Raw genomic sequence first — 13,182 nt, forward strand, 5'->3', positions numbered from 1 at the left:
CTTGCTTGAAAAAAAAATCTATATTTATACATATATATGTATATAAATAGCCATAATCAAAATATTACAGGAAAAACAGAGGCAATAAAGGCAAAAGCCCTCACAAAAAATTATCTACAATTTGCTTTAAAAAGGATCCGGAATTATTCATTATTTTTCATACTCTGAGCAGACAAGTGAAGTGACACTGGCAGGAAGTTAAGGGAACTTATGATCTTAAAGTATCATTGTGCATCTTTAACTATAGAATAAAACACATTAGGTGTGTGCTCCTGTCGTTTTGCAAAAGTGTCCCTCAGGCAAAGCAAACTGAGTGTCCCTGATTTACAGACTGTTAAGAAAAAAATAGCCAAAGCAATTCAAGAGGACCAGGCTGCAAATTGAGAAAAACTGTAAAGGTGGTCAACTTTACATCTGGCCAGGGACTATCAACGTTTTAGCAAATTCTGGCATATTTAAAATATATTTCCTAATATGCATAGTTCCTAAATAAATTAATTAATCAATTAATTAATAAATAGGAACGTTTTTAGTGATAGTACACACTGACCTTACAAAATCCTGTTTACGGCCCTGGAATGATATCACGTATTCTGGTTCAAAGTGGCTTTAAATCTCTAAACTCAGAGCTGCCTTTTAAATTATGAAATAACTGATTATCTTCCAGCCAATCAGCAGTTCTCCTCCTCACCGCGCGGACCAATCAGAGGGCTGTGTGCACTGATGGAACGAGACGGCGGCGGTTTACCTGCTCAGTGTTCTGGAGCGGTACGGGACGAGCACCGTTACCTGCGCGGTAGTTTGTAGTTGTTGTTATTGTTGTTGTTGTTTTTAATCGACGTTAAGTGACGGATGGAAAGCCTCGGCGGACCTGCCTCCCGTCAAACTGGCGGTTGACGTCTCAAACTTGTCACTAACTGCTCGTCCGGACGGTTCAGTCATGGCTCGGACCGGCTCCGGGTCCCTCCTCCTCAGCCGCCGAAACATCAAGCTGGACTCGTTCCTGAAGCGGAACACGGAGCGGACGGTGTACGAACGGATCCGAGCCTACGAACCGTGTGTGGTGATCTCAGAGACCGTTAATAAGGTGTACATGCACGTGGTGCTGACCGATGAGTGCGTCTACCTGACCGAGTACCCGCCGCGCACGCTCACCGCTGCCTTCAGCTTCGGGCGCGTGCGAGCCATCGAACTGGTGAGTTTACAGAAGAAAGTAAAGTCAGATTCTACTGTTTCACTTTATATTTAAAGCTGCCTGATCACTGCGATTAGATCTGAAACACATCGATTAAAAATAATCTACTGAAGGGTTTAAACGCTGATTATTATCTTGTTTAATTTTCAGTCACATCTCATAATTTATAAAACGAATCAGTAATTAAAATAGGTGCAGATAAATGTCCAGTAATCAACCAAACGTTTAGACTGGGCTGTACCAGTAAAGATCAATTTAATCTAAGATTAGCTATAATCAGAGTTTACCAAAACGAATAAATTCAGATTTTAAAAGTAAACAAACACTTAATTTCATACAATGTTTTGTCCTAGTTAACTGACATGAAGTCTAAATCTCACTGTGTGCCATCTTAATTATCAGTATCCTGCTGCTGATCACTGTTAAACTCTTTAGGTTGCTAATCAGTCAATGTGACTTCCAGGATTCACCTCTCACCTCTTCTATCAGATAACATCAGATAATCAGAAGATTAATCCAACTACGTCTGGATTACCTCACCTGTTAATAGACTCTTTCCTCCTGCAGCCTGTACAGTTATTCAGTGCTAGAATACCTGGATTTATATTTTCATTGTGGTCATGATTACATATTTGGAGAATATGCAGCATATGAGCATAAAACTGAAATAATAATGATCCTAAAGTTAGGTTTAAATGTTAGGTCAGGTCTGTTAATGTTGATCACATTTGAGGAATTGGAATCAGAATTTGGACAATTTTTGCAAATAAATGTACTTTTAATTAATCAGTTATCAAAATAGTTGCAGAGTAGTTTAATAGATGACATCTAATTGATTAACTGACTAATTCTTGCAGCTGTCGGCTCAAACATGATCAAATGAATAATTAAGTTTGAAATTATTATTTATGCATTTATTTTATTTTTTCAGCACTAAAATGGTTTGCAGGTCGATTAGTTTTATGGCCACTTTCCTTTTGGTAATTTTGTATTTTGCCTGTCGAACACCTAAAGTGACAAAATCTAAATATCCTACAGTTTGTTCAGGTGATGTGACATTAAAACACCTCAGATTAACTAATCAGGAAACTGTTATATATTTATACTTTCAACTGAATGACCCAGTTTAGACTACTAGGTTAAAAATAGATTCAAGCTCAATGCTACATAATATCACGTAACCCTAAATAGCATGCAGTATCCCAAAAAAAAAAGCTGTGTGTAGCAGTAGTGGCCTCTAACTACCATCCATTATCTTGTTACGTAGGTCTATGTCACATAGGTCAAAGGTTTAACTTCTTCCTGACAGAGTTAATCCTGTCTACATTAAACCTACAGATTACAGACCATGTTGAACTGTGTTGAACCGCGTTTCCCTCGCTGCTTCAGTGAGTGTTAAGTTTTTATATAGAGACGAGGAGTCAGGACTTACCTTTGACCTTTGGCAGGTTGAAATACTCCAAAACAAAACTGGTTACAACTCATCTTCAAACTCCCCTGGTGTTTTTCCACATCAGTACTCTTAAACTTGAATGAAATGAACGAAAGTATCAAATTCTTCCTTGAACTGTTTTTTAATCATTATTGATTAAAGCTGCATCGCTATTTTATCTATCAATTATTGTTTCATCAAGGCAACCAACACAAACTGATCAGCCAATGACAGCTGAGTGTAGTTACATGACAGCTTTCCTCATTGTCATGCAGGAGAAAGAAATATGGTACAAAATAAAGTTTGATATAAATAAATAGATAAATAGATAAAAGAAGAAATAGATAAAAATATATAAGGAAATAAAGACAGTGAAAAATACGATGAAAAATTATTAAAAGTGGAGTTTGTACAGAAAACTGTAAAATCTAATAAAAGATATCTAAAATAAAAAATAAATAAATGGTAAAATAAATAAAACAGATTAATAAATTTACAAAGAAATATAATGCATAATAAAATAAATTCATAGATAAAAATATTGAAAGAAGTTGAAAAGAAAGTAAATGTTGGATATTGAAAAAGAAAAGAAATATAATAAATAAAGCAATATCTAGATACATTTTAATGTAGAAATAAATAAATATGTGAAGAAATAAAAAGAGTACAGAAGAATATATTTTTTATTTATATATTGCCCATTTCATTCATTCGTTTGTTCTTTTTTAGCAAAATGTGATTTTTTAAAATTTATTTAACTAAATAATTCTGTGAAGATTGATGCCAATCTGTTGTCAATCAATCAAATAAATCTCTTTAAACTCCAACCCTTACACTTAACATCTCGATCTTCTCCTTCAGGTCAACGACCTCCCAGATTTCCTCCGCGGGAAGGACCGGGAGCTTTGCCAGCACATACGAATCACCTATGTCACCGAAAAGCCTGCCAGAAGGGGCCGTGATTGGCTGAGGAGGGACCAGAGGACAGGCCTCCATCCTGCAGCCCCGCTCTCTCGCAGAACCAGCCACTGCCCAACAAGAACACACCCCTTAGAAGGTAAAGACAATACATATTTTCCCCCTAGCCTGTAGTGCTGTTCATCCATGTAGATTTTTTTGATGCAAGTTGTCAGGTTTTGGAGAAATCAGCCGTAGAGACGTCTGCAGATTCATGTAGGAACTACTTTCTTTCTTTCTGCAGTAGAATCTACCAGAGCTGCTCAGAACATGTTTGACTCACACCAAAACAATCTGGATGGATAAATAGCACCACAGACGAGGGGGCGGATACATATATTTTATTCTCACTTTAATAAAGAAAGTAAAAAGCTAAAAATCCCCCCAAAACAAACATGAAGAGAAGAGAAAGATTACATGTAGAAAAGCAGTTGCAGTTGAAGCACTGAAACCAGTTGAACTGCAGGTTTAAGTGTAAGAGATGAAAGCATTTTTTTTTAGAATTAGATTTTAAATGCTGTAAATAACTGAAGTGTCACTTTGACTCTGGATATTTTTTTATGAAAATCTGTAACAAACATCAGCAGTGAGGTTTGTGTGTGTTTTGTTTCCTGGTTTGTCTCCCCTGATCCCTTTACCCGTAACTTTAACCATCCTGTGTGCTTTTTTCCCCCCAACAGGATATCCTGCACAAAGGTGAGAATTACACACACACACACACACACACACACACACACACACACACACACACACACACACACACACACACACACAAAGGTCTCTGGTTTGTCAGGTGATATCCATGCATGGAACATGAGTCAGGCTGTAGTTGCTCTTACTTTTTAACCATCTTAAAGGAATAATCCACCAAAAGTTTATCTTTTGAGTATTAAACATGTCCTGTACTTTTTGAATACTTAAAACTGTTTATTTTGATTATTATATAATACAGCTTTTGGAGTTTTTGAAGGGGTTCTATGTGGTACTTATCCATTGTCAGTGTGTCACCTACAGTACATGCTGGTTTACATGCCGCCAGTGTGGAGAAGCAGGAAGTTGTACCACCACAGAGGCTGAGCTGTGGGCAGAATCAGCAACAAAATGTATTTTAGCCACTTAAAAAAGGTCCACCTGACAAAAATCCATATCACTCTAAGTGTAAGGTATATGTAGAATATTTTCACCGCTTTATTTTGCCATTAGACAACCTTTACTGACGAGGACCGGAAGCTGCCATGTACTTGTTTTTTCCCATCAATCAGTCTAAAAGAATTATTTGACACTCTCAGCTTGCCTTCATGCTGTAACTGTCTGTCCAAAGTGTAGAGATTCTGTCTGGGAGTCACGGAGACAGACAAACTCTTAGGACTATAAAACCTTTACAGCTGTTGTTGTCTACTGGGCCTCAAGACAGAGAAAGAAAGACGGCGGAGGGTTAAACTTTAGGAGCTTACAAGTGCACACATCTGCATTTATATACGTGTGTTTTTCAGGCCACAGTCTTGACTGAAATGCCAAAAAAAAGTCAAATATCATCTTCCACTTTCGGTTCGGAAACAAATGAATAATTCGTTAAGTGAAAGCTCCTCACTCTGCCTGATTCTACAACGATCCTCCTCAGTGTCTCAGGTAGCTCGTGACTTATTTACAAAGGAGACACATGTTTCATCTCATGTTTCCTGCTGCTAATTATCATTGTTCACTGAGGAAGTTTAAAGAAGTACAACAGTCAACAACTGGAATTTTATGTGTTTGACATCCAAATGTAGGTGATGTGTAATGGGGTTATATTCCTCCTGTAATTCCTCTGTGTTTTGTGTTAAAAAAAGAAAATCTCCCCCGTGTGTCTGTCAGGAAACAGTTTGTTGACTGTGAAGAGACGAGAGGAAGTGTGAACAGATTTACACAGATGAACACTGGAATTGTTGCCTGGTTACAACAAATGCCACCTTGCTGTAAAACTGATGAGTATGTTGGTGTAAATGCTGTCTCATGCTTATCTGTCTTAACTGCTCGAGTTCACCCCCGGGGAGGTCATTAAACACACACACACACACACACACACACACGCAAAGAAGTTATGATCGTTCTTTGGGGACACAGAAGCAGCTTACAGCCACTGATTCATGTGTTCGCTGTCAGAAGCACCTCGATGCTCAATATTCATATATTCACTTGATCTTTTTTGATTTTTGTTTTTTTGGGCGTACTTTATGCCTGCGTACCAGTAGAGAGATGACAAGAAGAAAGATGCTTTTTAGCGCCTTTCAGCTAATTGTTTTGCTTTTACGGCAGAAACTTGACTATCTTAATTCAGTCTCACAGCTCTTATAGCATCGTTTGCAGTCCCATCAGGGAGCAGTTTTCAACGAAAAGTTGGTGGAGACCCAAAACGGAGCGTAAAGAGAGTGAATATTGGACTTAAATTCATCAGGTGAACAAAAACATGCGAATAAATGCTAATGTTGTCTGTAACTGCTGGAAACGTGTAAAGAAGCAGCTGCAAATATGGCTTTCATATCACAAAGAACATGGTTTTATTTCAAATCATAGCAAGGTTTTAAAAATACAAGTTGGTGAAATGATTTTGGTGTGTGTATCAGTACTTTTTGAACATTTTCAGCACATTTTAATAACGTGAAAATAATGATAAACCTGTGTTGAATGTTGTGCAGGTTAGGGTTAGGGCTGCCTTTTTTTATTCATCTTGTTCAAACGTGCTTCACTTACAAATGATCCCATATTATCTGATCAGTGTAATCTGTCTGACGTGACTTAAATAAACCAGTGGTTTAACTGATAACCTTTATGAAGGCTGCGTATCCTTTACGTTTCGTAAGTCAAAATGTTTGCTGTGAAAAAGTTCTATTAGTATTTGTTACCGTGACAATGTTTCACACAGCAGATAGTAAAATTTAATCTGATTCATTTTTCTCTTGCCGTTCACAGTGAAAACGGATCAGAGGAGGTTCCCAAGTTGGCACCCACACGTTCTGCCTCCTGTCCAAACTCTGAGTCTCTGGGTCTCCTGAGGATCCCACATCCTCCCACCCAGCCTACCTCCACTCCAGCCTCCATCTACTCCACCTCTCCTCTGTCACCCCTGATTCAAAGACTGAACATCCCTGATCGTGGACCGGTACGAACAGATGGAAGCAACTGTCATTTAGGCTGAACATGTACACATACAGAAAGGCGCAGATGAGATAACAACCCATTGTGCGCTGATGTGACGTTCCAGGTGCCAAAGAGGTTCGGTTCAGTTCTGTCGCGCCTGTTGAGAGGAGAAAAATCTGTGAGCAGCAGAGAGGAGAGGGAGGCTGAGCTGCATCTTTACGCTGTTTCACAAACGTCCACACTTTACCTCCATCTGCAGAGCTCCTGGAACAGCTTCATCATCGTGAGTGATCATAAGTTCTCCTGATTCTGATCTGAGTGGTTTAACACTGACCGTTTGCTTGGATGGACCTGCACACACTTAGAAATATGGGTTCCAAAAGGGTTTTTGCTTAACAGCTGAGCTTCCGAAGAACCCCTGACGTGTTCTAGATAAAACTCTTGTAATACAAGAAAGGTAGAACCCCCTGAGTGCGTTCTTGATGAAACCCTTGGAACAAAAAAGGTTCTCAGTAGAACTGCCTGAGCGTGGTCTTGATAAAATCCTAGGAACAAAAAGGCTCTCTGTAGAACCCTCTTATAAAAAGGTTCTGGGTAGACTGTGTTCTTTTTAGCACCCTTAGAAGGTGGAAATTTACTGTGCCAGAGAGAGTTCTGGGTGGAACCATTACACCATGGAAGGGTTCTCTCACAACTTTTCACAGATGGTTCTAGGTGTAACCTTTTTTGTTGGGTTACAGATAGAACTCAGGCTATGTGGAACCTTTATAAAAGGCTCTACCAGGAACCATAAAAGGTTCTCCTATGGGGACAAACTGTAGAACTCTTTATGGTTCTAGTTAGCATGTTTATGTCAAAGAGAGTGGATTTCTGTTTTACGACATAATGTAGCGTTAATCAGCTTAATAGTTCTGCATAGGTCTGCTTCACAGAGTTTCTGTGTGTCTTTAACGAATAAATGTGGAATGGTTCTGTTTTTCTTTTGTTCAGAGATCCACTCTGTTGTTAGACCCGCTTTACAGAGGGAGGTGCAGAGCTTCGTCTGACACGTCTCCTGGAAAACGACTTCCTGCCATCAGGTAACAAAACTCTGTTGTAACACAGTACATGACTCTAAGAGAGGCAGAATCATTAATAATGACCTACTGTGTGTGTTTGTGTGTTTGTGTGTGTGTGTGTGTGTGTGTGTGTGTGTGTGTGTGTGTGTGTGTGTGTGTGTGTGTGTGTGTGTGTGTGTGTGTGTGTGTGTGTGTGTGTGTGTGTGTGTGTGTGTAGCTGGGAGCGGACTGCTCACCTGTTCGGTCAGCTGAGCTCGGAGCTCCTGCAGGAGGAGATCAGTGTGGAGAGTCTGTACCTGCTGCTGCAGGAGCTGAGAACTGCTGCTCACCGTAACATCACACTGAGACGACTCTTCTGGAGGGTGAGACCTTCAAACACATGTTTGTACCTCTGTACATGTGAGGACTAGAGAAGAAACAGGATGAAAATTTTATATCACAATTATACTGACCAGTGGTGAATCACGGTTATTATTATTATTATTATAGCAGTTTTGTTAGGATGTCCTGTAAATGTTCAGGAAGCACTGATGAACACAGTGAAATAATTTAATTCCCTGTCCCTCAGACATCGCAACCACATGCGTGACCATACCTTATCTACCTTACAGTAATGCTGATGTAGTAGAGTACAATTAGAAAGTAGCAGAAATGAAGGTAAAGTACCTCAGTGCAGTACTTGAGTAAATGTACTTTTTTGATATCACATCTAAGTTTAAACCGTAAGATCAATCAGTCTTTAAAACCTGAGGAACACGCAGACTGAAGCCAGAACTTAAGTCCAGTTGTATCTGGTCGCAGTCGGGTGAAGACGTTCTGTGTTCTGTGTGTTTCAGTCCAGTGAGGTGTGTGTGTTCCTGGTTCAGACTCTGGAGGAATCTCTGCACGGCTGTCAGAACCTCAGTGGAGTCTACACAGCAGATCAACTACTGTAAGCCTCTGAGTGTGTGTGTGTGTGTGTGTGTGTGTGTGTGTGTGTGTGTGTGTGTGTGTGTGTGTGTGTGTGTGTGTGTGTGTGTGTCTGAGAGAGTGAACTGTTTAATACAATCCTGGTAATGACTCATTGTAAGCTGCTTGCTGTATTTACACAACGTACTTATGTCTTTTTAAGAAGGAAGATGGATTTGGATGTGTGTGTGTGTGTGTGTGTGTGTGTGTGTGTGTGTGTGTGTGTGTGTGTGTGTTCATAATGTTTATCTAATGTCTCTATTGTAAAACTGCATGATTTGTAGGAAAATTACTTTAACATGCAAAAGTAGGATCCTTTAAGTTCTGTTAAATACATTACTTTGACAAATAAATGTAAACAAATGTGCACAAATCAGTGGGGCTGTTTCATCAGCATTTGTTTGTCCGTGAAAAGTGATACTGCGGCAACATTTGTTGGTTCAGAGAAGCGAAGCCATGCTGTGTTTGTGATGGTTTGGCACGTTTCATTTCATTTTCTCAATCCTTCCTGTTCAGACTGAGCACTCTGATCGTCCAGACGCTCGCCGTCATGTTCAGAGAGACCGAGGTCGAACCGGCCAGACTCAACCTGCTCACTGCCAAAAAGTAAACATTTCTGTTTCAAGACTTTACGCTTCAAAACTAAAAATCTTGTTTAAACATCCGATATAAGTGATCTGTCTCCTCCCTGCAGAGGTGCCCTGGCCTCCAGAATGCTGCTTGCCTTGATATGTGATCCAGAGCTTCAAACACAGACCCAAGCATCTCTGACCGACTGTGAGGTGAGCTGCTCTCTGTTTATGTTAATATCATTAGTATTTTTAAATCCGTTTTAATGTGACAGCTCTGGTTTTCTGTCTCTGTCAGATTCAGGTCTTACTGGCTGAGTATCTGGACGCTGCCTGCTCTCTGCTGTCTGAGCTGCTGCTTTTAGGCCACGAGGTGAGTTATGACTCTGGCTTATGCATCTTTTGTGTGTGCAGAATATCCACATATTTGATATCAAAACATCAGACATGATAGAAGTATTAGGAGTATTTTTTTATTTTACATTTTGCTTTAAACTTTGGGTGAAGTCTGCACCTCAAGCAGATTCTCTGGGAGTCTACATAAAGTGTTTGTTGCCCCTCATGGACTTGATAAACTGCATTTAGAGAGTCTTTGGCACTTTCCTGTTAAGTCTACAATTGAAGATCAAATTTTGACGTTTCTGTGTTTTAGGCCAGCAGATGTGCCTCTGCTGACAATTTCCTGTGTGTTGGCTGGATCCTTCGAGTCCTGCAGCCTCATCCTCACCTGGTAAACTTCCTCACTGTCACTTTGTTCAGTAGAGATGCTCCGATTTAAAGAATCAGCACAGGCCCTGTTCAGACCTGGTATTAATGTGGATCCTGAGTGACCTGATCACGAGGGGGGAACCTCATGTTTATCAGAAGCTGCTTGTTGAGTTAAAACTGAAGTACAGCTCCTCAGAATCGGTCTCCTCGTCTCTCTGCAGACGTCCTTCATTGATTACCAGGCCCAGCAGGTGGTCCTGGCTCTGTCAGACCCGCAGGTCTGTCTCAGTCCGGTTCAGTCCGTCCTGCTTTTCCAGCGCTGTCGCCTCCTGCTGGCCTGCCTGCGGTACAACAACCAGTTGGCACAACACCTCCTCTCCCACTTCAGAGAGGAGTTCAGGTTGGTGCCGCCGCTCAGGATTCAGGGTGTTGATAACGCTCTGTCACTCAGTAAATCGCTGATCATTGTCTCTTCCCTCCAGGTACTCTGTGAAGCTGTCGTGTGCTGAGGAGAAGCTGCCGCCTCACTACCCCATCAGCCAACCAACTCTACGCCTGGTGGAGCAGATCTTGACTCTGCATAGATGATTACGCACAAACACACATGCACTTACACCGGAAAAAAGGACTGTGACAGCGTGTGCCTTTACTGGAGTCTGAGAGATTTTGTGCTGTGAGCTGTAACTTCACTGCTGCCGTAAATCCGCTGAGCGGCTATCTGCTGTTAATACAGCAGAAATAATAGCACTACTTTCTATTAAGTATATTGTTCTTGTGAACGTATGTACGTATAATTCATATGTAATGTGTAAGTGTTAAGGGACAATGAAATGTAGGAGAAAAGGACCAAAGCAGAAAACTTCTCCAGGTTTCTAAGGAGGTAATTCTGCATGTAAATAAAACCAGTTCGGAATGAATGTTGTGTCGAATGAATCTTTGTTGTTTCGTTTATTTTGGTCCCCAAAGAAGAGAAACCAAATAAAAATTCTACGGCCGCGCTGGCAGAGGAGGAGGGGGGAGTCCACGGGGCCGACCGAGGACTAGGCGGAGGGATTCTCCACCCTGGCCTGGGAACACCTCGGGATCCCCAGTCAGAGTTGGTTAATGTGTCTGGGGAAAAGGGACGTTTGGAGTCCCCTGCTTGAACTGTTACCTCCGTGACTCCACTCAGGATAAGCGGTTGAAGATGGATGGATATACAGAATATATATACATATATTTACATACATTTGATTTCCCCACGTGAGTCCTAATGACGCAGGATGACAGTCACCAAAACTGTCCAATCAACGAGTGACCTGTTAGTCTATAAAACTTAATGTTTCCTCCTCTTGGTTTCTTAATAAAAACAACTCGGTGTGATAGAATAATGCTCTGGACTGGTATTTAAATCAAATTATCAGAAATCAGTTTCACCAAAGGACTCACAGAGGTTGTCTGATGGATCTGTGCGCTTTCATTGAGCGGTTCTTTAGGAGCCCGCCCCCTTTTCTCGCAGGTGATGTGATTTATGTATTATGACACTGAACATTTTATAACACAAATTATTCAGTTACAGAATATTTGCATTGTTTTAGAAGCTATTATATGGACAAATCAGCTGTTTTCTTTGTGCAACTGGCTGTAATGGAAAAAAGTCACAAAAAGGTTGCATAAAAATGAATGGAGTGACCCTAAACCAAACTTGACACTTCTGTCGAGAACTATCTGAGTATGGTGCCATAATTATCTTAAAAACAAGACGGTAAAAGCTGTATTATTATCATGGCTATGGCAGTACATTCTGTAGTACCTATATTTGTATTATTGTCTTAATTATCTTAAAAGTTATATGTTCATATATTCACAGGGCTGTTGAATCTTTTTAAATTAGACTGGATTGGCACTACGCCAGAAGCACATGCAAGGGCAAGGTCATCATTTTTATAAGAAAGTTCTGTTTGTTCTTTTTTTCCTGTTGCACTCATAATGTCTTTAATATGTCCTGTAACCAAAACAGCACATTCCATTAAAAATACTCATCCTGTGATTTAGTTTTTCCTATGACTTTGTTCTCAAAATGCAAAACAAAAATAAAATATTCCTGTTCATTTTTGCTCCTTATGTCTACCCATGATCCTCTTATGTTATGATATATATTATATATTACTCACTCACTCATTTGCAGACGATTAAATGAAGCACAAAATGGTCTGATCTATTGATTTATTGACAGAAAATAATGAAAATATAGTGAAGAAAACAATCAGCTGACTATGATTGAGCCTAACATGCACTTCAGTTCATCCCAGTAAAAGCAGCAGGTGAGCAGCAGTGATTATTCTTCGCAGTAGTGTTGTGATAATAAACAAGATCTCGTTATGTAATACTTGATTTATGCAGCAGTGATTTGAAGGCTGTCTGAGCTCATGTAATCATTCACACGTTGGCTTTGGGATTTCATCTCAGGTTCATATGATGCCGCAGAAATGCTAAGATCTTCCTCCAGGAGTCTTCCTGAGCATCTGTGTGGGGTTTGGTTTCTCCTCCCCACAACATCATCACTGAAAGACACGTCCTCAAATGTCATTAAATTCCATCATCTAAAAAATTATGTAATTCTCATTTTCGTTGCTGCTTTCGCTGTAAGTGAAGAGATGAAGGGAGCACAAAAGGAGCTGCATGACCCCGTATGAAAACAACTCACCTCTTTCCTTTTTGGAATTTGTTAGAAAATTAGAGGCCTTGTTGTGCGGTGAGAACGGAGGGTTGATCAGGTGTCCGGTTTTGGGGTACAGCAGTATGGTCAGCAGGTGCTCGTTCCCTGCCGCAGGCATTTCCTGGGCCATCTGAGGGTCAAAGGTCGAGTCAAAACCGCACAAAATAGATTTATAAAGAAACCAGACTGAGTTATTGGACATTGGATTTGATTTATTTACTCAATACGGGCAAATATTAAACATACCATATACATTTTTAGGGTATGAATGTATGCTCCTTCACTTCTAGAGCCATGTTGTTAAAGGGACAGTTCACCCCATAATCAAAAATACATATTTTTACCTACTTGTAGTGCTTTTTATCCATCTAGACAGTTTTGGTATTTGTTGCCAGAGTTTTGGAGAAATCGGTCTGCCTTCTCTCCAATTTAAAAGGATTCAGCCGAAGGCATTTGGCTCGTGTTGCTCAAAACTAAAAGAACTACATACATACATACAT

General features: G+C 40.1%; 2 protein-coding genes across 2 annotated transcripts; one reads left to right on the forward strand and one right to left on the reverse strand.

Moving 5' to 3' along the window:
* Window positions 1–852: 852 nt before the first annotated feature.
* c22h12orf56 (chromosome 22 C12orf56 homolog) lies at window positions 853–10,776 on the forward strand. Its single transcript, XM_084710935.1, has 14 exons — window positions 853–1,195; window positions 3,489–3,684; window positions 4,265–4,280; window positions 6,534–6,723; window positions 6,826–6,984; window positions 7,692–7,780; window positions 7,977–8,121; window positions 8,596–8,690; window positions 9,224–9,313; window positions 9,402–9,489; window positions 9,575–9,649; window positions 9,929–10,006; window positions 10,206–10,384; window positions 10,467–10,776. The coding sequence occupies exons 1-14, from the start codon at window positions 941–943 to the stop codon at window positions 10,570–10,572; spliced, it is 1,761 nt and encodes a 586-aa protein (XP_084567061.1). The 5' UTR covers window positions 853–940; the 3' UTR covers window positions 10,573–10,776.
* A 1,399-nt stretch (window positions 10,777–12,175) lies between these two features.
* Window positions 12,176–12,823, reverse strand: LOC146306943 (bile acid-CoA:amino acid N-acyltransferase-like). Its single transcript, XM_084711526.1, has 2 exons — window positions 12,671–12,823; window positions 12,176–12,527 (listed from the first exon to the last, which is right to left on the reverse strand). The coding sequence occupies exons 1-2, from the start codon at window positions 12,810–12,812 to the stop codon at window positions 12,424–12,426; spliced, it is 246 nt and encodes an 81-aa protein (XP_084567652.1). The 5' UTR covers window positions 12,813–12,823; the 3' UTR covers window positions 12,176–12,423.
* Window positions 12,824–13,182: the final 359 nt, after the last annotated feature.

The sequence above is a fragment of the Lutjanus erythropterus genome, chromosome 22 (assembly GCF_056507025.1).
Source record: "Lutjanus erythropterus isolate fLutEry1 chromosome 22, fLutEry1.hap2, whole genome shotgun sequence".
Taxonomy (NCBI): domain Eukaryota; kingdom Metazoa; phylum Chordata; class Actinopteri; order Lutjaniformes; family Lutjanidae; genus Lutjanus; species Lutjanus erythropterus.

Excerpts from the sequence above, each read along its gene's own strand:
- c22h12orf56 (XM_084710935.1), top strand. The coding sequence starts at position 941 with ATGGCTCGGACCGGCTCCGGGTCCCTCCTCCTCAGCCGCCGAAACATC. Across the intron at positions 8,122-8,595 it reads TGAGACGACTCTTCTGGAGG|TCCAGTGAGGTGTGTGTGTT; the intron begins GTGAGACCTTCA and ends TGTGTGTTTCAG. Across the intron at positions 9,314-9,401 it reads AACCTGCTCACTGCCAAAAA|AGGTGCCCTGGCCTCCAGAA; the intron begins GTAAACATTTCT and ends TCCTCCCTGCAG.
- LOC146306943 (XM_084711526.1), bottom strand. The coding sequence starts at position 12,812 with ATGGCCCAGGAAATGCCTGCGGCAGGGAACGAGCACCTGCTGACCATA. Across the intron at positions 12,528-12,670 it reads AAATTCCAAAAAGGAAAGAG|TGATGATGTTGTGGGGAGGA; the intron begins GTGAGTTGTTTT and ends CGTGTCTTTCAG.